General features: G+C 38.2%; 1 protein-coding gene across 6 annotated transcripts in view; it reads right to left on the bottom strand.

Moving 5' to 3' along the window:
- METTL8 (methyltransferase like 8) overlaps positions 1-26,203 on the bottom strand; it is a 108,848-nt gene that overhangs the window by 62,195 nt on the left and 20,450 nt on the right. For 2 of the 6 annotated variants that reach the window (XM_030916687.1, XM_030916682.1), the window contains exon 2: positions 2,741-2,895. The exons of 1 other annotated variant lie outside the window; for it this stretch is intronic. In XM_030916687.1, coding sequence (XP_030772547.1) covers positions 2,741-2,883 — 143 coding nt within the window. In that variant the 5' untranslated portion in view covers positions 2,884-2,895. Of the gene's footprint in view, positions 1-2,740; positions 2,896-5,104; positions 5,190-15,973; positions 16,043-26,203 lie in introns of those variants that run through there. 3 more of the 6 variants (XM_030916683.1, XM_030916684.1, XM_030916686.1) reach the window with 3 other exon arrangements.

Raw genomic sequence — 26,203 nt, 5'->3', positions numbered from 1 at the left:
CCTAAAGATTTATGCTGAATTGCTGCAATCTCGTGATAAAACTTGAACAGATGAGGAGTTCCTTTGTAGGGATGAGCAAATTAAAGTAGCTTCTTGAGATAGAATCTACTTGGGGTGAAGACACTGTGAACACTGTGGAAATTACAACAAAGAATTATGTTGCAGGAAGTCAGGGACCCTGAATGGAGGGACCGGCTGAAGCCATGGCAGAAGAACATAAATTGTGAAGATTTCATGGACATTTATTAGTTCCCCAAATTAATACTTTTATAATTTTTTACGCCTGTCTTTACTGCAATCTCTGAACATAAATTGTGAAGATTTCATGGACATTTATCACTTCCCTAATCAATACTCTTGTGATTTTCTATGCCTGTCTTACTTTAATCTCTTAATCCCATCATCTTCGTAAGCTGAGGACGTATGTGGCCTCAAGACCCTGTAATGATTGTGTTAACTGCACAAATTGTTCGTAAAGCATGTGTGTTTAAACAACATGAAATCTGGGCACCTTGAAAAAAGAACAGGATAACAGAGATGTTCAGAGAACAAGGGAGATAACCATCAGGTATGACTGCCTGAGAGCCGGGCAGAACAGAGCCATATTTCTCTTCTTACAAAACCGAATAGGAGAAATATTGCTGAATTCTTTTTCTCAGCAAGGAACAGCCCCGAGAAAGAGAAGGCTTTCCTAGGGGTAGGTCTCTAAAATGGTTGCTCTGGGAATGTCTGTCTTACACGGTTGCAGATAAGGGATGAAATAAGCTCCGGTCTTCCGTAGCGCTCCCAGGCCTATTAGGACGAGGAAATTCCCGCCTAGTAAATTTTAGTCAGACCAGTTGTCTGCTCTCAAACCCTGTCTCCTGATAAGATGTTATCAATGACAATGCGTGCCCAAAACTTCATTAGCAATTTTAATTTCGCCCCGGTCCTGTGATCTCACTCTGTGTCCATTTGCCTTGTGATATTTTATTGCCTTGTAAAGCATGTGATCTCTATGACCCTATTCTTACACTCCCTCCCCTTTGAAAATCACTAATAAAAACTTGCTGGTTTTGCGGCTTGCGGGGCATCACAGAATCTGCCAACATGTGATGTCTCCCCCAAAAACCCAGCTTTAAAATTTCTTTCTTTTGTACTCTTTCCCTTTATTTCTCAGACTGGCCAACATTTAGGGAAATAAAAAACAACTTACATGGAATTATTGAGGGCGGGTTCCCCCAATAGAATTTAGACATAATTTAGACAACAAAGAATTTAGACATAATTCTAAATATTAAACAAAATATTTAGAATATTACATATACTTAGTTGATAAAACAGTGGCAGGATCTGTGAGGACTGACTTATTTTGAAAGTTCTACTGTAGGTAAAATGTTATCAAACAGCATCACATGCTACAGAGAAATCTTCCATGAAAGGAAGAGTCAGCTGATGAGGCAAATTGCATTGTTGTCTTATTTTAAGAAACTGCCACAGCCACTCCAACCACCACCCTGATCAGTCAGCAACCATCAACACTGAGGTAAGACCCTCTGCCAACAAAAAGATTATGACTCACTGAAGGCGCAGATGACTGTTAGCATTTTTTAGCAAGAAATTACTTTTTAATTAAGTTTGTACATTGTTTTCTTAGACATAATGCTATTGTACACTTAAGAGACTACAGTGGCCGGGCGCGGTGGCTCCAGCCTGTAATCCCAGCACTTTGGGAGGCCGAGACGGGCGGATCACAAGGTCAGGAGATCGAGACCATCCTGGCGAACATGGTGAAACCCCGTCTCTACTAAAAAATACAAAAAACTAGTCGGGCGACGTGGCGGGCGCCTGTAGTCCCAGCTACTCGGGAGGCTGAGGCAGGAGAATGGCGTAAACCCGGGAGGCGGAGCTTGCAGTGAGCTGAGATCCGGCCACTGCACTCCAGCCTGGGCAGCAGAGCGAGACTCTGTCTCAAAAAAAAAAAAAAAAAAGAGACTACAGTATAGTGTAAACATGACTTTTATATGCACTGGGAAACCAAAAAACATGTGTGACTCACTTTATTGCAATATTTGCTTTACTGCAGTGGTCTCAACCAAACCTACAACATTTCTGAGGTATGCCTGTAATCCTAACCTCAGTTTCCCTCACTTTAAGACTTTCTGACTATGCCCAAAAAGGAGTGGTTTTGCATTACTGAGTTGTTCTCATATGGCACATGGTCTGTAACACTCACTGACCTCTCACAATTTACTGCCTTGTATGGGTAATTATCAGCTTTTTCTGTAAACATCTGTCTTTCCAAATAGTGTGGATTCCCTGAAAGCATGGACAAGAAATCTTATCAATGTGATCTATCTCCCTGGTGCTCAGTAAGCCTCAGGTACTGATACGCATTTGCCGGATGGCAAGTATGAAAAAGAGGGAAGGGACTGTGGAGCTGGAGGGCCCCACCTAGGAAAGAATCCTCACCCCCACCCAGTGACAGCAGGCAAATCAGGATCAGAGGTAAGCAGGAAGGGCCTGCAAGAACTCCAAGGCTACTAAAAGCACATGGGAAGTTTCACTTTTCCAATTCCATTTGCAATGAAATTCAGAATTGGCAACACTTACGTCAGGATTGGTTACCCTAGCTTTTGGACTTCTACAATATGAGTTAGGTCATCAGCTTTAAAAACTCTTTGTTAGTTCTAAATGAAAATAATACCACTGGTGATATTTAAGAAACACACATAATATCAGACTTGAAAAGAAAACTCACCACATGTTGTGTTCAAAAACTTTGGCTGGGTCAGTTAAAATCCTTGATCCCAGAGGGGCCACTGGGTGGTAACCACTTTGGTATCTGTGTGGCACCTTTCCTAGCCTTAGACAAGAAATGGAATTTCTCCAAATCATGTTCATCCTAAGCAGTACCTAAAAAGTTACAAATGATTAATTAGTCAACATAGATTAAACAGTGTATTGTTTACCTAACACCCAAAACCTGATTCTAAAGGTTTTCAATCTGAGAAAGCACAGGAAAACTAGAAACTTTTTCATGAAAGATGAGCATAACAGCTTCTCTCCTGAAGTATATTCAGGCCAAGAGATGGGAAAGAAATATTTAGGGTGGGCAACATTGGCTGGCTTTTTTGTGAAAGCCATAGCCTTGACCAACTTTGTTTTGTTAGACATTTTATTTGCTCATTTAATTTTTAGTGCATGACCAAAGCATGTAAGTCCAAAATCTGAATTTGTGTACTAAAGACAGTTTTTTTTTTTTTTTTTTTTTTTAAGTAATGTTATTTTTGGGGGGGTAATTCTAGGAAAACATATTTCTAGGAAATATTTTGTGACCACTAGACAAAAATCCCAAGTATGGTAGAAGAATAAAAAAACAAACCTGTAACTCTCATTCTCTGTGCTGAAATGAGTAATATGAAAATCAGTCAAATAAATATTAAGACAGAATCGTAGCAATTCTTAATTCTAACAATCCTGTATACATATATTATTAAGAATAGTGTGAAACCCCGTCTCTACTAAAAAAATACAAAAAATTAGCCAGGCGTGGTGGCGGGCGCCTGTGGTCCCAGCTACTTGGGACGCTGAGGCAGGAGAATGGCGTGAACCCGGGAGGCGGAGCTTGCAGTGTGCTGAGATCCGGCCACTGCACTCCAGCCTGGGCGACAGAGCAAGACTCTGTCTCAAAAAAAAAAAAAAAAGAATAGTCAGCAATATGGATGCAAAATAGATTTCCCTGAACAAAATGCATGCTTCACTGGGCACGGTGGCTCATGCCTGTAATCCCAGCAGTTTGGGAGGCCGAGGAGGGTGGATCACTTGAGGTCAGGAGTTTGAGACCAGCCTGGCCAACACAGGAAAACCCCATCTCTACTGAAAATACAAAAAAAAAAAAAAAAAGAAAAAATTATCCAGGAGTGATGGTATGCTCCTGTAATCCTAGCCACTTGGAGGCTGAGGCAAGAAAATCACTTGAACCCAGGAGGCGGAGATTGCAGTGAGACGAGATTATGTCACTGCACTCCTGCCTGGACAACAGAACAAGACTCTGTCTCAAAACAAAACAAAACAAAAATGCATGCTTAAGGCCAGGTGCAGTGCCTCACGCCTGTAATCCCAACATTTTGGGAGCCCAAGGTGAGAGAGTTACTTGAATCCAAGAGTTCGAGACCAGCCTGGGCAACATAGTGAGACCCTGTCTCCACAAAAAAAAAAAAAAATTACTCGGGGGTGGTGGTGCACGTCTGTGGTTCCAGCTACATGAGAGGCCGAGCCTAGAGGATGAGGCTGTAGTGAGCCATGATCGTGCCACTGCATTCTGGCCTGGGTCATAGAGCAAGACCCTGTCTTAAAAAAAAAGAAAAAAAAAAAAAAAGCATGCTTACACCCTAGCTCAAAAGGAGAATCATCTGCTGATTAGCCCAAATCCATCTCCATTTCTGGAAGTATAACAAACATTTAAAGAGTATGTCATCTTAATTACATACTTGTAAATGTGTCACTTTAAAATCTTTATGGAAAAGTATTAAAAAGAAGCTCTAAGGAGCTTACTTTTTCCAATAAGAAACCATTGTAATACTGCTTGACATTTCAGTTGTTCATCACAACGTTCAGCCTAATGCTGTCAGCTGTCAGGTGGAAACAGATGCTAAAAGGTGTGTGTATGTAATATGCATCACAGATTATTGGAGGTGCTATTAGGCGTAAAAATGCCATATACTTTGCACTCTTTACCACCCTACTGAAAATGAATAGGTTTAAGACTGTGAATTCCAAAATGAACTGCAGAATGTCAAAAACAGCTCTTTGTACTTTTAAACATAAAATTCAAGATTTTCCTTTTGGAAAAAAAAAGGTGGGGGCATAGTTACACATACCAACAAGACTGTAATGGTTCCATTCAAATGTGACTTAACAGTCATGAGAAATGAAACCTTCAACAGCAAGTGCAGATGCTCCTGTTTCTTATTTGTTTTCCTTCTCCAGTAAATGCAAGCTCTTTAGTGGAGGCAAATGAAATGAAATGCTCCACCTACTACCACCTTTACCCTGATGTGCCTTTGTTCTTTTTGTCTGCCAATGTTCCACATAAGACTATCAGTGTTCTATAAAACCCTACCTGCAAAATTATTTTTAGAGCTCTTTCTGCAGTGAATAGTATTCATAAAATCTTCTGTATGCTGAAGAGTAGAAATTGATTACACCTAGAAAGAGAGGCAATTCATGCTCAAAAGTATAAAATGATGTAAATGTTTCCTACCCAGGAAAGGCAAATCAAAATGGAATTTCAATCCTTTAAATAATCACGTGATACTTATCTATACCCATTTATATATAGAAGAGGGGAGAAAAAAAAGTAAGAGTTTCTCTCACTATAAATGACCAAGAGCCTCTGTAGACAGAGACAAAAAGATACAACCAGATTGGATTATTAGGCAATTCAGGAAAATGTCAGAGAAATGTGAATCTTGCAGGCTGCTAGTCTGTGGAGAAAGCATAGTGTGACCAGGGTCTAAATATGTGGCAATTTCCCTACTTAGGCAGCTATTTCTTTAATTAACCACACAAACATCTTTATTTCACTTACTTATCCATAACAGTTATGCACAGCCTTGCATTGCTATTTATCTTGTTATTTAAATATATAATAAATGTATATAGACTATATAATATAAACACATAATAAAATTATATAAATGCCTTCTCACTTAAATTGCAAGCTTCTAGAGGCAGCACCAAGCTGCTCATGAATTGTTTGACTGATTACATAAAAATGATATTTGTCTGACATAAGTCTCATTGGATGGAAGTTACTTCATGTTTTCCAGAGTGGATCCTAACTAAGATCCTTGCAGTGCGAAGGAAGTGACAGAAGAATGTGACAATATACAGGTAGCTATCCAATTATATTAACTACAATGATTAACAAATATGTGCTTTGTATTATCACTACCATGTTAGCCTAAGGTTTGCTAGGTCATGGTTCAATTTTGTGGGAAAAGAAGGGCAGGGCCAGCCCCAAATAAAATTCTGGTAGAAAAAGTAGGTTTCTGCCACCAGAATGACCCAATCCCTTTATATACCTTCTCTTAGCTCTTTTTTGGCATACTCTAATTTGAATACCAGTTTAACTCAGATATTATTTGCATAATATCTTATTCACACAAAACTGTGTGAATAAGTAGTATTTTTATTTGAAACAACACAAAGAGGTACAGTTAAAATATTCCATTCATCTAAAAAAAGGCAAGAAAGGAGGAACAGAGGAATGAAAAACAAATAGGACAAATAGAAACAAATACAACAAATAAAAACAAATAGGACAAATAGAAAACAAATACCAAGATGGCATATTTAAACCCAACCATATCAATATTTACAATAAATGTAAATGGGTTCTAATTAAAAAGCAGATTATGAACTTGGATTAAAAAAAGTAAGACCCAGCAATATACTGTTTATAAGGCAAGCACTTTAAATATAAAGAAACAAATAGATTAGCATAAAAAAAGGTATACTATGCAAACACTGCATAAGAAAGCTGGTGGGGCTATATTGATAGACAAAGTAGACTTCAATGAAAAGACTATTATAGAGAAAAAGAGGGACATTTAATAATGATAATAAGCCAATTCATCAAGACAACATAGCAGTCTTAAATATGCATGTACCTAATAACAAAGCTGTAAAATAAATGAAGCAAAAAGACAGAACTTTCTAAAAGAACTTAACAAATTCACAGTAATACTTGGAGATTTTAACAACCCTTTTTCAGTAATAAATAAAAAAAAAATCAGCAACAAGCTATCAAAAGATCAAAAAAGACAAAGAAGATTTGAACATTATTAACTTGACCTAGATGATATTTATAGAAAGAACATCGTATGTAGCAATAGCAAGAATACACATTCTTTTCAAATGAACATGGAATATTCACCAAGGTAGACCATATGGTGGGCTATAAAACAAGTCTCAATAAATAGATAAATTTGGCTGGCTAGGCACAGTGGCTCATGCCTGTAATCCTAGCACTTTGGGAGGCCAAGGAGGGTGGATCACCTGAGGTCAGGAGTTTGAGACCAGCCTGGCCAACGTGGTGAAAAACTGTCTCTGCTAAAAATACAAAAAAAAATTAGCTGGGTATGGTGGTGGGTGCCTACAATTGGCTGAGGCACAAGAATCACTTGAACCTGGGAAGCAGAGGTTGCAGTGAGCCGAGATCGCGCCACTGCACTTCAGCCTGGGTGACAGAGTGGGACTCTGTCTCAAAAAATAGATAAATAAATAAAAATAAATCCCAAAATATTAAAATCATACAGTGTGGTTTTTGGCTATAGTAATATTAAATGTTAATACCTTGATGAACTACCTTGTACTAATAAATGTCCCTTCTTATCTCTGGTAATAGTCATTTTCTTCAGGTCTACTTTGTCTGATATTAACACAGGCCTACCAGGTGTCTAATGTAATGTCGTGTATGGCATGTTGTGTATCTTTTAAAAAAATTTTAGTCTATTTGTGCGTTTTTATTTTTTATTTTATTTTTAATTTAATTTTATTTTTTGAGACAGAGTCTTGCTGTATCGCCCAGGCTGGAGTGGAGTGCAGTGGTGCGATCTCGGCTCACTGCAAGCTCTGCCTCCCGGGTTCACGCCATTCTCCTGCCTCAGCCTCCCAAGTAGCTGGGACTACAGGCACCTGCTACCACACCTGGCTAATTTTTTTTTTTGTTTTGTATTTTTAGTGGAGACGGGGTTTCACCGTGTTAGCCAGGATGGTCTCGATCTCCTGACCTTGTGATCTGCTCGTCTCGGCCTCCCAAAGTGCTGGGATTACAGGGGTGAGCCACCACGCCCGGCCTTATTTGTATGTTTACATTTAAAGTGCTTTTCTAATAGGCAGCATATTGTCAATCCTTGCTTTTTTATCCAAATTCAAAATAATAATGATAGCTACAAAAGTTTCCAAATGTTAAGGAATTAAGCAACACAGCTATAAATAACCTATGAGTAAAAGAACAAACCTGAAATTAGAATATATTTTGAACTGAATAACAAAATTTCAAAATATCAAAATTTATGGGATACAACTAAAGCAGTGTAGAGAGAGAAATTTATAGTTTTAAACATTTTTATTAGAAAGGAGAAAGATGTCAAATCAATAATCTCAGCTTCTTTTTTTCTTTTGACAAGGTCTTGCTCTATCACCCAGACTAGAGTACAATGGCACGATCATAGCTCACTGCAGTCTTGAATTCCTGGGGTCAAGTGATCCTCCTGCTTTGGCCTCCCAAGTAGCTAGGACTACACTCATGTGCCACCCACACCTGGCTACTTTTTTTTTTTTTTTTTTTAAGAGACAAAGTCTGCCTATGTTGCTCAGGCTAGTCTTGAACTCCTGGGCTCAAGGGATCCTCCCACCTCAGCCTCCCAAAGTGCTGAGATTTACAGGCATCAGCCACCTCGCCTGGCCTCAGCTTCTATCTTCGCAAGCTAGAAAAATAAGAATAAATTAGACCTAAAGTAAGTAGAAAGAAGGAAATAATAAAACAGAAAGCAATGAAATAGAAAATAGGGCCAGGCATGGTGGTTCACGCCTGTAATCTCAGAGCTGTGGGAGGGAGGTCAAGGTGGGCAGATCACTTGAGGCCAAGACTTTCAGACTAGCCTAGGCAAAATAGTGAGACCTTATCTCTAAAAACAAACAAACAAACAAAAACTTCAAACAAACAAAATTAGCCAGTGCCTGTAGTCCCAGCTACTTGGGAGGCCAACGAGGGAGGATCACTCGAGTTCAGGAGTTCAAGGCTGCAATGAGCTATGATCATGCTATTGCACTGCATCCTGGGTGACAGAGCAATACCCTATCTCAAAAAAAAAAAAAAAAAAAAAAAAAAAAGAGAGGGAGGGAGGGAAGGGAAGGAGGGAAAATGAGCAAAGCAGGGAAAAATCAAAGTCAAAAGTTAGTTCTTTGGAAAGATTAATAAAACTGATAAACTTCTGGCAAGACTGATATCAAACATGTGTTTCACAAAACACAAACTTCCAATAATAGGAATGAGAAATGAGATATCACCACAGACCTTACAGACATTGAAAAGCTAATACTTGGATATTGCATTCATTAGATGGGACAAATTCCTTGAAGACCACAGCTTACCAATAATAACAAAATAACACAAGAGAAAATCTGAATAGCCCTAAATTTATTAATTACATTTGTAATTAAAATCGAAACAAACAACACACCTAATAGGATGGCTGGTATTTAAAAACAGCAGCAACAACCCAGAATATAACAAGTATTGGTGAGGATGTGGAGAAATTGGGAAATTGGAGCCCTTATTCATTGCTATTGGAATATAAGATGATACAGCTGCTATGAAAAAACATTATGGTGAATCCTCAAAAATTAAACATAGAATTACCTCACAATTCAGCAATTCTACTTCTGGGTATATACCCAAAGGAAGTGAAAGCAGAGACCAAAGTGATATTTGTACACCCATATTCATAGCAACATCATTCACAATAGACAAAAGGTAGAAGCAACCCACATGTCCACTGAAGATAAATGAACAAAATGTGATACATACATACATACATATACGTACAATGGAACGTTATCCGGCCTTGAAAGGAAATTTTGACACATGCTACAACCATGGATGAATCTTAAAGATATTATGATAAGTGAAATAAGCCAGTCATAAAAGGGCAGATTTGTATGATTACTCTTGTATAAGGTTCCTAGAGTAGTCAAACTGATAGAGACAGGAAGTGGAGTGGTGTTTGGCAGAGGCTGGGGAATGGGAAATTAAGTTTCTAATGGATATGGGAAGGGGCCAGAGGAAATGGTGAGACGCAGATCAAAAGATACAAAGTTGCAGATAAGCAGGATGAACATGTCCAGAGATCTAATGTACAATGCGAGGGCTACAGTCAGTAATATTTTATTATATTTGGGATTTTTGCTGAAAGAGTAGATTTTAGGTACACTTGCCACACATACCCACAAAGGTAACTATGTGAGATGATGTATTTGTTAATCTACTTGTCTATGGCAACCACTTCACTGTGTATATGTATATTAAAACATCTTCTTGTATACCTTATATATACTATTAAAGAAGAGAAACTAGACACCAAAAAAGTAAAAAATAAATAAAGAGTTTCATTTGGGAAGATGAAAATTTTTGGAGATGGATGAAGTATAAGAGTATGAAGAAGGCGGCCAGGCGCGGTGGCTCAAGCCTATGATCCCAGCACTTTGGGAGGCCAAGGGGGGCGGATCACGAGGTCAGGAGATGGAGACCATCCTGGCTGACACGGTGAAACCCTGTCTCTACTAAAAAATACGAAAAAAAAATTAGCCGGGTGTGGTGGCAGGTGCCTGTAGTCCCAGCTACTCGGGAGGCTGAGGCAGGAGAATGGCGTGAACCTGTAAGGCGGAGCTTGCAGTGAGCTGAGATTGCGCCACTGCACTCCAGCCTGGGTGACAGAGTGAGACTCCGTCACAAAAAAAACAAAAAACAAAAAACAAAAAACAAACAAACAAAAAAAAGTATGAAGAAGGCAACAGAAATTTCCACAATTCCTGATAAGGTGTTTCAGTTTTTTAAATTTACTATGTGAAAAATCTGAGAACGTGGTCCTGACCCTTCACTTAACTCAAACTAATGTCACATCAAAGGCATATATTGTACCAACTTTGCCCACAGGTTCCCATTTTCAGCTCACCATCCTATGAAGGTCCTTCCTCTTGAATCCTAAGAGGGCCAAAATGAAACAGAAAAAGCATGACTTTAGGGGCATGCCGCGTGAGATCTTAACGCTAAGGCTCAGTCATGAATAGGCAATGGCTAAAGCAATCACTAAGGAACAGACAAGAAAGAAAATGAAACTCATTCAAGTATTAGATTGACAGTGTCGTTAAAAATCGCATTTATTATGCTACCAAATATAAAGAAGCATACCAAGAAAAGCTGACAGACTTCCTGCCAGCTCTAGGTGTAGGTAGGTACGTGCCTATTTTAGAATGTAAGGAGAAGAACAAATTTATAAAAGGACTTGGGTTCAGCATACATCGTAATCTGACAAGCCAAGGAGAAGGTGGTTTTAATAGGTTCCAGTTGCCTGAGCAGACTACCACCACAATGAGCATAGTGGCAAAAGCAGCAGCCTTGATACAGAAGGCCAACATGTGGGGAGCAGATCTCTCCCCAGCTACAAATTTTGGCTAGATGCTTTGCCTACCACTAAAATGGAGTCCTTTTCACGATGATTCATACATCTGCCTGACCATATCAACAAACTATAACATATGCTACAGGAATAGGTAAAATGTGTGTAATGCACATGACAAAATACCTCTTAACTGCAAATTTTGCTTTTGGGGAGCAACAGTTTCAAGTAATACTGTTTTTTTTTTTTTTTTTTTTTTAAAGAAGGATTTTAATAAAAGGAAAGACTCCATAGTATATTTCGCAAATTGAAAAAATATTTTAGAAAGTAAAGGCTGAACAAAGTGGCTCATGTCTGTAATCTCAGCACTTTTGGAGTCCAAGGCAGGAGGACTGCTTGAGCCCAGGAGTTTGAGATTAGCCTGGGCAACATAGAGAGACCTCATCTCAAAATAAAAATAAATAAATAAAAGGCAATAAAGCATCAATTCCAATATATCTTCCATGTAAATTTCATTTTTTTAAGAAAAGTTAAATATGTACCATGTGTGATGACCTATCCTCAGTACTTACATAGAGTATATTATCTTATTTAGCTTCCATTCCCTGTCAAGGGGTACTGTTTTAAGGAAAAAACCTATAAAGGACGAAGTAAATTAACAGGCCTAAAGTCACCTAGCTAAAAATGGACAGAGATTCAATTCCAGTCCAAGCAGTCTAATTAAAGAATCCACATTCTACCTTTTTGGATTTTTTGTTTTTGCTTTTTTGAAGAGCATTATTATTCACATACATATAATTCACCCATTTGCCTTTTACTTTTGTATACCACATATACAAGAAGGATCATGTTACTGACTCCCCAGTCTTTACTGGGGTTGCTAATTTGTTGTAACTGATTTCAGGAGGCCCAGAATTCCTTCTCTCCCTTCATCTCTCTCAACTATTTTTCTCTTGGGCCTTAATCAAAGAGCAAGCAATGCCATTGGTAGCCAGCAGTCCCCAGATTTAAGAGAGCACAGTCATTCTCTTACTTGGCTTGTCATATTACTATATATGCTGAACCCATATATAACAATATGTATAATATGTACTCAAATCTCAAGGTGCAGACAAAGGGCTCTTGCATCACCTAAATAATGTAACATTTTAACACCCAGGTCTTTTCACTGGTTTGATTTTGCAGAGCTGAGTAGTAGAGACAAAGAACGACTTCTTAGTTCCCTTGCTTTTTAAGCTGGTTCCTAAGACTGCTTTCTTGCATCTTAATACTACTAGAGGAACACCAAAGAAATAGAGCAAATAGTACTGCTGTTTGTATGAATCTATAACAATTATCCTTGGGGCACTTAGCTAGCTCTAGGAAAAACTATTTGTAAAATTCCCCAAGGATGATTCCCAGTTGTCTCAGCTTGCTGCAACCCCAGGGAGAGGACCTGCTATTAACCATACACTAAATGCCAGTCCACCATTTAAAAGTTAACTTCCCTTCAATGTTTCCTGACTTCTGAGCATCCTCTAAATAAATAAATTAGAGAGACATTCATGTTTTCACCTTTGTAACTGTTTAGCATTTCTTCTCAGCGGGGAAGCTGGTACAAAGGTTTTCATTCAGAGCAGCAAACATCATCTAGAATGAAGTTGCACTAAACATTACCTGAGAGGCTAGCATTAGTGAGAACAAATTAAGTGCTACTGCTGTACTTTTTTAGAGAGTGAAAGCTGACAGGTAAGAAACAATTAAGTATCAACTACACTGCAGTGAAAACTGAAGCTTCAATTAACCCTGGCAATTTCAGAGAACTCGGAGGGTGACCATCTGCCAGGCAAACAGCTTAGGCAACTCATGCATCTTGTTTTAATCTTTCTTTGGATGATTATAATTTCAGGGTATAAATAAGGTTATTAGCAAGAACAGAACAACAACAATAATTACAGTAAGTATTTGCAGAGCACTTTGATCACACTATGACGTCAGTAACTGCAGCTTCAAAATGGGAATCTCATGCTTAGTGTTTGTTCTCCATGACTGCTCTGAATGGTGGCTACACGATACACTCACTCACACAAAAAGAGGCAACTGGGACTCAGAAGTTAACTCTCTAACGGATTTAATGTAAGCTCATCTCAAAGCCATCTCAATCTAAAATATCTGAACTATTCTTATTTCTCTGGACATTGTCTCTAAACACGTTATACTGGCCAGAATGAAATTGGTTTTAACTTATTTACCTGGCATTTCACATTTAGACTTCTGTGTACAGAAGAGGAAAAAAGCCTGGATTCTTAATGGCATCATTGAACAAGTAAACCAGTGATAGTCTATCTCTGGACTTCTTGCTAGGTGAGAAAAGTAAATCCTTTTGTATTTTAGCCACTATTAGGTTTTCTGTTATGTAATACGTATTATTGTTAAGTCCTGGGATTTCAGAGACAAATCCATCTGTTTTCTGCTCTCAAGAATTACCATTAAGTGAAGAAGAAAGAGATGCAAACAAAGAGTCCTGACATGATATATAGTAAAGGTAAGTACAAAATGCTATTGGAGCACAGAGGAGTGAATGATTAAGTCTACTAGTGGTGGCTCTGAGAAGCTTTCTGGTGGAGGCAATATTTGTGCTGGGTATAGAAGAATGAGTAACATTCCACGGAGAAAAGGGTAAAAGCCAGGGAATTTCAGGCAGGATGATTAGCACAAATAAAGATTAAACAGGTATGAAAACATGGAATATTCAGAGAATAAAAAGTAATATAGAAAAAGGTGCTGACCTAAATAATTCTGGATATGAATAGTGTCTGTAAAACTAAAGGCAATAGGCATGGTAATAAGCACTGTACTCTAGTAGATAAAGGGTTAACAATTCTGAAATCAGTACACAAGGAAATCAGAATTGAACAATTAGTAAGTAGGTGATACTTGGTAGAAACCAGGTTTCTCATTGTTGGAATGGGAGGTTACAAACAAAGGGAAGAAAAGGCTAGAATAATCTATATGGTGATGGCTTAGAATGTGAGTCATTTGTATGCACTCATATTTAGCTTAATATACATATGTTCCATATAGAAATATTTGTAGATATGTATGTATACATTGGTTAGTATACACACATATATTTCCTTACTCTGTCATCTGAGAGGGCCTAGAAGTCACCACATCCTGGTGGCAACAAGCACATCCAGTACCCAGATTTTCATTTCTAACCATTCTCTAATAAAACAGAACCATGGCTCCTTGGAGAAATGGCTGATTCTAGGATTGAGGCAGAGAATATAAGATGAGCCAAGAGCGTCTTATAGTGCCAGAAAGTAAGGAAGTGCACACACACACCCCAAAAAACAAAAAAACCTACAGTGCTGAGGGCATTGTCAAAAGGACACAGGAGCCAACTGAACGTGCACCCAATGGCCAAAGTTAGAACACTCTGACCAACAAAATAAAAAGTAGTTTTGGATTACAACCCAAAGAATAAAATAAATATCCATGTATCCATACTTATATAAATGATTAAACAAATAAATGAGGGAGAAGAGAGAAATCGTCCATGCAAACAGTTACTAAATAATTTATGTAAATAAACACTCTTCCCTTAAGGAGGTGGAACATAACTCCTCATTAAGTGTGGGCAGCACATAGTGACTTCTTTCTAAAGACTTCAGTGTGGAAAGGGGGAAAAAATAACTCTGCAGCGGAGTAACTTGACAAAGACTTCCTCAGTCAGGTGATCAAGGTTAACATAAACAGTGATAGTGCTGATAGTATGTATTCTTGCTTTGATGTGACAAAAAGAGCACTTTACCTCTATGTTCTTCCTCCCCAACCCCCATAACTTCAGTCTAATCATAAGAAAACTATCAGATAAACCCCAGTTGACAGACATTCTATAAAATATGACTAATACTCCCCAAACTGTCAAGGTCATCAAAAACAAAGTCTGAGAGACTGCCAGAGCCAAGCAAAATAAGGAGACATGATAACTACATGTAATGTGGTGTCCTGGATGGAATCCTGAAACTCAAAAAAGTCATTAGGTAAAAAGTAAGGAAATCTGAATAAAATATAGACTTTAGTTAACAATAATGTATCAATATTGGTTCATTAACTGTAACAAATGTACCACAGGAATCTGTTACTAATAAGGGAGATGGGGTATAGACTATATGGAAACTCTCTATACTAACTTCACAGTTTCTTCATACATCTAAAAGTGTTCTAAAATTAAAAATGTAAAACAAAATAATTTTGTATGACTACAGACTATGATGTAAGGGGCAGACAGGTGGAGTGGGGAGGTGGTTACAAGGCTGGAAAGTTAGGCAGAGGCCAGATAGGAATCTTTACGTACACCAAATTAAGCAGTTTGAATATTTTCTCATAGGCAATGCAACAAACAGAATTTTAAATAAGAGAGCAAGATGATGAGATCTGTTCAGTAGTCCCCGCCTCATCCTGTCTGCAGGGGATAGGTTCCAAGATCCCTAGTGGATGCCTGAAACTGTGAATAGTAACAAACCCTATATATACTGTGGTTTTTCATATATATATATATATATATATATATATATATATATATATATGATAGTTTAATTTACAAATTAGGCATAAGAAATTAACAACTAATAAAATAGAACAGTTATAACAATATACAATAAGTTATGTGAATGTAGTCTCTCCCTCTCTCTCAAAATAGCTTATTATACTGTATTAACCCTTCCTGTGTTGATATGAGATGATAAAATGCTTGCATGATAAGATGTAGTGAGGTGAATGATGCAGGCATTGTGACATAGTGTTAAGCTACTACTGACCTACATCTGAAGGAGGATCAGCTGCTTCAGGTAATCCTGGATCATGGAGCCATACGGTGTCAACGGTTGGCTGTCAGGAGCAGATGATGACTACCGGAGAGTTAGAATTTACAGAGTAGATACACTGGACAAAAGAGTGATTCACTTCCTGGGCAGGACGGAGTGAGATGGTGTGACATTTCATCATGCTACTCAGAATGGCATGCAGTCTAAAACTTCTGCCTTGTTTATTTCTGGAATTTTCCATGTAATATTTTCAGACCATGGTTGACAGTGGGTAAATCAACCATGGAAAGTGAAACCATGGATAATGAGGGACATTATTTATAAAGATTATAAAGATTTATAAATGTATTTATATAGATTATAATGGCCTTAAACTACCAATGACTGATCAGTGAAAATCAAAGTTCTGGGACCAGGACATGTATAGCATTTAAAATCTCCACATACAATCTTGGTGTACACTGAGGATTGAGAACCACTCAGACACAGAATTAATGAGAAGAGAAAGAGGCCCAGGGCTACACACTAAGTCTATCAGATCATGAGAGCTAAAGAAAACAGTGGCCATGAGTATCAACGAGGGCACACATTCAAGTCACACTTCAGAGGCAGAATCAATGAATTTCTTGCAGTGACTAGATGTAAAAGTTGCATGCAGTGAAATAGGAGACAAGGTTTCTGGCTTACTAGCTGAGTAGATGATGATGGTATTCAAAACAGAGTTCACACACACACACACACACACAAAGGCTGGATAATGGTGGGATGAAGGTAGGGAAGGGAAGATAATGAGTTCAATTTGCACATGATGAACTTTAAGGATCCTACAATATATTCAAATGGATATCCCCAATAAGTAGTTAGAAACTAATCCATGTGAGTGGTAGGTGCTAAAGATGTGTATCTGGGAGTCAAGTCCTGGGTTTACAGGTGGTGGCTGAAGTCAAGAGGAACTGATCAAGAAAAAAAAAATAGGGCAGATGGAACTAATGGTAATACTGACATTTAGGAAGAAGAGGAGTTAGTTTATGGGACTGAATACTAAAGAATATTAAAAGAAGCCAAAAATAAACAATTACTTTTGGAAATATAGAAGATCAGTGATGACCTTTATCAAGGTGATTTGAACCCTGGCTTTGCCAGCAGAATACAGTTTAATGAATATATAAGTCATTGGAGTAAAGGAGGTAATGAATGTGGATGACTGATAGGCAGAGGAGAGAAAAAGAGAGAAGTTGGGCTGTCTTTTGAGGGATCATGTAGGTCAAAGAAGGGTATTTGTTAAGCTGCAAAGCATCTTGAGTATCATTGTAGGATGAGAGAAAACACACACACAAAGACCGAAGATACTGAAAAGAGAAAATTGCTGACAAAACAAGTTTTGAGAATAAGTAGGCCAAAGACAGGGGAAATAAGTACACAGAAAACACATCAGCTATGTGAGGTATCTAAAACAACTTCATGCTCTGAAGAGTAAGAACAGGTGAGTTTGTAGTGGAAGAGAAGATGGCTAAGACAGTCCTTTCCCAATGCGCTCTTCTTCATGAAGTAAGAGGCTGTAAGGTAGGGGCACGAGAAAAGGAGGAACAGAAAAAAATGGGAAAGGACACTAACAACATTTGAATAAAGGAATGTCAATGAACGTAAGTTGCCTATCTAAGGCTGCAGCTCAAATTAGTGGTTATTTATTGGTTGTCTCTCAAGTATTCACTCCCTGCTTCCCATAGCTTATGGACTTGAAATCTGTACATTTTCTGAGAGGCCAGAGTGGACTTGATTGAAGCCAGAGGTGAACTTATACCCGATGCCACGCCAATCGGCACATTCTATACCTCTGGGCATAGTGATTGGTTAGGAAGTGGGCATGTGGCCAAACCTGTCCAACAGAGTACCTTTCTGTTTTACTGCTAGAGATCTGGGAACAAAGATAATTTCTAATACCTATTAGGTATGAAAGAGGAAGCACCTGTTATGATGAAAGAGAGGCTTTTTCAACAGCCCCAAAGCTGTTGAAAGCTATATTAGTCAGCTTGGGCTGCCACAAGAAAATATCATAGACTGGGTTGCTTAAACAACAGAAATTTTATTTTCTCACAGGTCTGGAGGCTAGAAGTCCCATACCAAAGTGCTGGCCGATTTGGTTCCTGGCTTGTAAACAGCCACCTTCTCATTGTGTCCTCCAGTGGCCTCTGTACATTCGCAGAGGGAGACAGATATCTTTGATATCTTCTCCTCTTTTTATAAGGACACCAGTTCTATTGAATTAGGGCCTCACTTAACCTTTATTACCCTAAAACCTCACTTAACCTTTATTACCTCCATAAAGGTCCATTTCTAAATATAGTCACATTGTGGGGTAGGCCTTCAGCATATGAATTTAGGGGGACACAATGCAGTCCATAACAAAAGCCACCTTGGAGCCATGAGTGGGCCTAGCGTTAGGAATGCATGGTACAAATGTAGGATGAAGCCAACTATGAGGCAAGAAAACTGGGAAGCTAAAAAGAGGTTAATAAGTCCCACTGTTAACTAGTTGGATTAAATTCCTCTGTTTTTTTTTTTTTTTTTCAGTTATCGAGCCAATATATTTCTTAATTGTTTAAGCCAGTCTGAGTTTTCTGTTATCTGCAACCAAAAGTAACATCACTGATAGGGCAGTTATTGATTTCCTCTACTACCAGGTTTTGGGGCAAAATATTTGATTTGATCTAGATTAGGACTATTTAGGCTTGTAGTGTGGAAAGCAATGGTGATTTAAGATGGTGGAAGTGAAGGAAAATATAACTAGTAACCACAGAGTAAGCCCATGCTGACTGGGAAAAAAATAATAAAGAGGGAAGAGGAGAGTAGAAGGAATTGGAGGAGCTGATGGACTTGAAGTGGCTGGAGTCTGGGTTTAAAAGAAACAAGGGGAGTGACCCAGCAACTTGGGAGGCTGAAGTGGGAGGATCACTTGAGCCCAGGATTTTGAGGGTGCAGTGAACCATGATCATGGCTAGGCGACAGGGCAAGACCCCGACTCTAAAAGGAGGGGGAAATGGAAAGAAACAGGCAATGGAGAAGACAGATAGGAGGTACTGGTTAAGAATGAGACCTTCTAAGTGTTTTTGTTAACCCATGTCACCTAGTAACAAAAACAGTAAACACCATAACAATGAGAAGGAACTATTGCTTTGAACAAGAGGCTCTTACAGTGTGGCCAAAACTACAAGGCCACAAATGCCTATGAAAGAGAAAGCTTTCAGTATTGACAAAAGCTAAAACATGGACTCCTATCCACCATCTTATGCTAATCTTCTGAAAAGTCATTATAATAGATCTCCATCTCCTGCCCTTCAGAAACAGTCCCCCACTGGACACATCTGCTAAAAAAGGGTTTGTCAAACCAAGGTCCTATGACAATTATTTAAATTGTGTTTTTATTATGATAATAATCTAAAATTCAATAGGAGCCATGTATAACTGCTACTTGATTTCAGTGTCTGTGTTTGCATTTATGATCTTGCTGGCAATAAGCAGCACAGATGTAACACATAAATGATGCATCTGAGTATACAGCACACTGTAAAAAGATTCTGCAGTATTTTGGATAGAGAAAAGTGGTGAGGGAACTGGGAAGACACATAGCACACAACAGCACAGATGGGTTGAAGTCAAAAGAACCTGCGTGATGATGGTCAGTAGCTTCTTTACAATGAGAGTTGCAATTTATTTTCAGTAAAACATCAGCAGGCACACTATACTGCTGTTAATTTGAGTTTTATTGGTTTTGTGGTTGTACTTCTACCTATTTTGATTTTGTGGCTGAACAGGATTTCTATGCATAAGGAGCTTATACCTAGATTTGTGTTCATAAACAACATAGTAAGAATATTATAAGTCAACTGAGGGAACTGAGAATATTTTTCCTTTAAACAGAGATTTATTTCTCAGCATTTAGAAATAGTATTAGAAAATTCTGTTCCAGATTTTTTTTTTTTTTTTTGAGATGGAGTTTTACTCTTGTTCCCCAGGCTGGAGTGCAAGGGCACGATCTTGGCTCACCGCAACCTCCGCCTACCGGGTTAAAGTGATTCTCCTGCCTCAGCCTCCCGAGTAGCTGGGATTATAGGCATGCACCACCAAGCCTGGCTAATTTTGTATTTTTAGTAGAGAGGTGGTTTCTCCATGTTGGTCAGGATGGTCTCGAACTCCCAATCTCAGGTGATCCACCCACCTCGGCCTCCTAAAGTGCTGGGATTACAGGCGTGAGCCCCCGTGCCCAGCCGCTGGGAATTCTACTCTTACTGCTCCTTAATAGCAGAAATATCCCTAAGTAGGGCAGAGTCACCTCAATTCTCCGCAGAAAGCAGTTTCAGGTGGCGCTGAAGGGTTTGGACTAGGTTGATTCAGGATCTGCCACTTACTACCACAGGCTGTATCACTACCAGAGGTTGTCTTAGTTTTACAACCTCTGGCATGATGTTTAACTTTGCTAGTCTCAGTTTCTGTAATAAAATGTGGCTAATAAGGTTATTTCCAAAGATAGGAAGCTTCTGGGAGGTAACACATGTAGCTTAGTGCTGGGTGCGTGGTAAGTATTCAATCTGTGTTAACTCATTTGCTGTTATCATTAGTCTGCCTCTCCTCACGATTTCCAAAGGACTTTGTGAATACCACAGGATCAAGCCTTCCACTAAGATGCTGCTTAGTTTGAACAGCCCTAGGTAGTCCCAACTTTTCAAGAAGGCAAAAGACTTACCAATGAAGTAGGATGGTACAGTAGAGGGCTGAACCGACAACAGGCTTAGTCTCAAGTTCAAGTCACTTAATAGGTGGCTGAGCCAGGACTTGAAGTTGAGATTAAGTCTGTCATCAGTTCATGATTTTTTAGGGAAAGTCACTCTGCTTAAGCCTATCAGTGCATTTGTAAAACGGAAAGAATTCTTAAGTCAAAGTTCTTACAAAGAAAATTATAAACTACATAGTGCCTTACAAATGTAAAGTCAAATTATTATTCAACAAATTCCGGAAACATTTCTAAGGGGCACCTCTTAAAACCTAAAACAGGAAAAAAAAAAACCCACAAAATAAAATTAATAAATAATTAGGAACACCATCCCACCTCCCACTGTCTAGCAATCAGGTGCTGAGGCAGTCAGTTAGGACCAGAAGCTAAAATGAAAGTAACAGTCAAGTCTTACTTTCTGCAACAGTCTAAGCAGGAGGCAAAAGAAGTGCTAGCTCCCCAGCTTTCCATTCTCCCCCACTGAATGGCAGCACTGGGTGAGGATCAAGTAGACATGGTATAGACAGGGAAATTGTCTTCCTGTCAAGGAGGGGTGGGAGAAGGCTCTCGCTTTTCTAAATGGACCCCTGGGGTGGAGGTGGTCAGGGACGTGGGAGGGCAGAGGAGGGAGCCTGGAATGGAAGGAAGTCCTCTGAATGGAGGCATCTGGGTTAGGAATGCAGGGGGCTGATTCCTAGACTACAATCCCTCCAGGAAACTGCAATGTTCTAGCTGTGCACCAACTACGGTGTGGGGAAGGCAGCTTCTCCCCATGAGGTCCTCCAGGCAGAGCCTTGTAATTGTCTATGGTCAGGCTGGAAAGATGACATGTGGAATTTCGACCTAGAGCCAGACTCCTCACCCGCAAAGAAGTAAACCTTATCCCAGGAAACTATATAAACTTTAAAAAAATCAATAAATTTAAGAAAGGTTTAGAAAAGCCCATGAATAATAATGTCACAGCAAGCTGCTGAAGAATAATTGAGAATATTAATTATGTTCTTAATCTCCAAGGAACACATCATATAGAGAAACCTCAGTAATCTTTCACCTATGAAAGGTCTTACTCCCACGCTCATTTGTAAGACAGCTGTTAAGAGCTCAGAATCACATTTTCTATAGGAACATTTTAAATGGTGATTAAGAAACCAGGCTAGTCCACACATGCTCTTTAAATCCATAATGTAGATGAAAAGAAATGTGCTTGTTTATTTTAAATGGTCTTAGAAAACTGGCAAATCCTATTTTCCCAAATAGCTGAAACATTGCCAATCCACACTGCCTGGGGCAACTTGAATCTTATTTAATACAAAAACAATCTGATTAAATATGATTCTTTCCAATCAATAGCAAAACACATAAAACCTGTCCAACCATCTCCTTGCCACCTGACAACATAAGATATGTTCTAGAAGGTACTAATGTTGTTTAGCTAAAAACTAGACCTGTACCTCAAAATAAGTTGTCCCTTCAAGTAAGTCACTTTAAGAGATTACTATTTATTCCAATAATAGCAAAACACTTTTGAAATTCCATTTTCAGATAATGTCCTCATAGCAAGCTATTGTTCTTTTTCATATCCTCAATGATGGCAAACTCTTTACTTTAGAAGACTATATTTTGCTTTCACAGTAAGTTGTTGTTCTTGTTGCCATAAATGTATAAACTCCCAACATAAACAGCTTGGAATAATACTCATTAAGATACAGCTTCTGGTATGTTGTTTCCTTGAACAGTCTTAAGCAGTCATACCTCATAAATCCAGTTCACATAGTACATACTGTAATACCATAAATGATAGTATCTTTAGATATTACTTAGATAATAGCCTTAGATATTACTCTTTTCTAAGAAGCCAAAGTTATCTGGAAATATGAGCTGGATGTTTTTAAAAAGTGTTTTTATTTAAATGGAACATATACAGTGGGAAAGATCCCTCTACAAATTCAATGCAAAATAATGTGAAATACCTAGGAATAAACCTAGCCAGAAATGTACAAGACCAATATGAAGAAAGCTATACAACTGTACAGAGGGACACGGAAGACAATTTTAATAAATAGGAAGACAGTTTACATGGGTTTCTGGGGCTGAAGATTCAATATTGTAAAAATATAAATTCTCACCAAATCATCTATAAAATTAAATTAATTCGAATAGAAATTCCAAAAATGTTTTGGGGGAACTTTAACAAATAATTTAAAAGTTCACCTGGACAAATAAACATGCAGGAGGCACCAGATAAATACTAGAGGGAGAAAGAGTGATGTGATTGTGTTGGGTGGAGCTGGGGGATGGTGTGTACTTGTTCTTCCAGACATTACAACACACTGTCAAACAAATAAGTCCTGGGAATACGTCTAATGCAGGAGATATAGTCAAAGCAAATGGAACAGAACAGAAAGTCCAGAAACGAGTTAGAATACATATATAAGAATTCCATTTGTAATAAAGCTAGTATTTCAAATTAGTGGGTTAGAGCTGGCCTATTAAAAGATGCATATTAAGAAAATGGTCCACCCATTTGGGAAAAAAAGGTACATTGCTACTCCATATCTAACATCAAAATAAATTCCAGATGAGTTAAACTTTTAAATGCGAAAAATTACATCTTTATAAGTCTAGAAAAAAAGTGAATATTTACCCAAAAATGGAGTAAAAAAGACTCTTAAACATGACACTAAAGCCATGAACTATTTAAAAAAAGAGAACAAGACACATAGATTGCTTACATTTAAATGTATGGGAAAATATGCTATAAAAGACACTGGTAGAAATAATCTACAAAACATTACAATGTGTTAATTTATAAGGAATGCTTAGAAAATAAAAAGTAGAAATGACCTCAGTAGGAAATGTGCTAATGCTATATGAATAAGCATTTACTAAAGAAATGCAGATGGCCACTAGACACTTCAAACTGTTCATCACACTAATAATAAATGTCTCTTTAGGATTCTTTTGACTGCAAATAACAGAAGGCACTACTCAAAGTAGCTTAAATGATAAGGAAATAATATCTGTCATAACTGGAAGCCCAAAGGTTGGGCAAGTTCCAGGTAAGGTTTCATCTGCCATTCTACAATGTCATCGAGGATCCAGGTTCCTGCCATTTCTCAATCTTCCTCTCTGCAGCATCACCTTCATCCTAAGGCTAAGTCCCTTTGTCAATTACAAAATGATTGCAGCAGTTCCAAGCATCACACAGACATGGCAACATCCAGCAAAAGAAAAGGACCATCTCTTGTGTCTCTTTTTAAGGAGAAGGAAACTTACCCACAACTTCCTAGCCAGACTTGCTCTCAGATTTCACTGGCCAGAATTTGGTCACAAACTATTCCCAAATCAATCTGTCTGGTAAGGGAACCTTAAGCTAGAAGTTCTCAGAGTATGGTCCATGAATTCCTGGGGACCCCTACCCTGCTTTAGGTGGTCTCAAAAGGTTACAATTATTTTCATGATAATATCAACATATTATTTGCCTTAAAAAAAAAAAAAAACTGTAGTGCCATTTGCACTGATGGTGCACAGGCAATGTGGATAAAAGCATTAGCACCTTTGCCTGAATCAAAACAGTGGCATCAAACTATACAGAAGATCACTGTCTTCTTCACCAGCTATGGACTCAAAGAAAAAAAAAAAAGGCAGATTCACATAAGCATTTCCTTGATGAAGCAATAAAAGTTGTTTTAACGGAGCATCATTTTAACTTTGGTATTTTCTCAAAAATAAACAAAGTAAGACTGTCAAGAAAACTGACACCATTTGTTGCCTTTGATAAAATTTAAGCTTTTAAGCAAAAATCAGAATTCTGGAAAACCTGTGTCCACCACTATGAACCTAACAGCTTTCTAATTCTTAAACACTGTTCAGATAAGAATAAGATATTTTTGATACTATAAAATGAAATGTGTCAACATTTAGAAGACCTATACAACTCAATGAGTCAGTATTTTCCAGATGACCAACATATAGTGTTACAAAATCACACATGGGTTAAAGATCCAGTCAAAGTATAATACAAGAGAGACCAACGGATTTAAATGCAGCAGAATATGAAAAATTCACTGACAAGGCTTCAAATTGTATATTGCAATTAACCTTTAAGATACTACCACTTACTGGAATTTGGTGTAGTATCAAAGTAGAATACCCATACCCATCTGAAGAGACAAAGCACTCCTCCCCTTTCTAACCACTTATATTAATATATCTGTGTGAGATCAGATTTCTTCACATATATCAACCAGAACAACATATCACAACAGACTTAATGCAGAAACAGATGTAAGAATCCAGTCATCTCTTAGGCCAGACATTAAGATTTGCAAAAAATGTAAAACAATGACACTCTTCTAATTTTTTTCTTTTGGAAAACATTTTTTATAAAAATATGCCATACTAACACACAATGGGTTTATTAGTCTTATTTTTAAATCACTTAATAATGCAGTTTTTATAGGTGGTGTGATAAAAAAGACTTAATACATATTTAAACAATTTTTTCTTAGGTTACGTTTCAAATGTAGTAAATATCCATAGCTACAAGCCACATAAACAAATATTCTTTGGAGCCTTTATAATTTTTCAGTGTCAAGAGGTCCTGAGACCAAAAAGCTGGAGACTCACAGCCTTAGATTAATTTTCTGGGTGATATGCATAGCGGAAAGCCCATCACCCAGAAAACAGTAAAATAATCTTCTGTCATTTTGGCAAAGGTAAAAACACTGTGATAAATGGTGTGCAGAAACAGGCATTCTCGCAAACTGAGGGGGCACTGAACTGAGAGACCTTTCCTGAGGGGGCTTTGGTAATACATATGAAAATTTTAAAGAAAAAACTAGACAGAAAATTTCATTTCTAAAAATATATCCTATTGATATAATCAGAAGAATATATTAAGGATTTGTCACAGCATTATTTGTACATTATACTGAAAAACTACAATACAAATATTAATCTTCAGACGACTGACTAAATTATTGTACATCCATACAAAGGAAAATTACGTAGCTGCTTAAAAATGTTGCTAAAGCCAGGCACAGTGGCTCATGCCTGTAATCCCAGCCCTTTGGGAGGCCGAGGCGGGTGGATCACCTGAGTTGAGGAGTTTGAGACCAGCCTGACCAACATGGAGAAACCTCTTATCTACTAAAAATACAAAATTAGCCAGGTGTGGTGGTGCATGCCCGTAATCCCAGTTACTGGGGAGGCAGAGGGAGGAGAATCGCTTGAACCCAGGAGGCGGAGGTTGCGGGGAGCTGAGATCGCACCACTGGGCTATAGCCTGGGCAACAAGAGTGAAACTCCGTCTCAAAAAAAAAAAAAAAAAAAAAAATCTTGCTAAAGTCTGACCCCAGTGGCTTCACACCTGTAATCCCAGCACTTTGGGAGGCCAAGACGGGCAGATCATTTGAGGCCAGGAGTTAAAGACCAGCCTGGGAAACATAGTGAGA

The sequence above is a fragment of the Rhinopithecus roxellana genome, chromosome 14, assembly GCF_007565055.1.
Source record: "Rhinopithecus roxellana isolate Shanxi Qingling chromosome 14, ASM756505v1, whole genome shotgun sequence".
Taxonomy (NCBI): domain Eukaryota; kingdom Metazoa; phylum Chordata; class Mammalia; order Primates; family Cercopithecidae; genus Rhinopithecus; species Rhinopithecus roxellana.
Note: the sequence above shows the minus strand (reverse complement) of the source record. Positions and strands in the feature narration are given on the sequence as shown.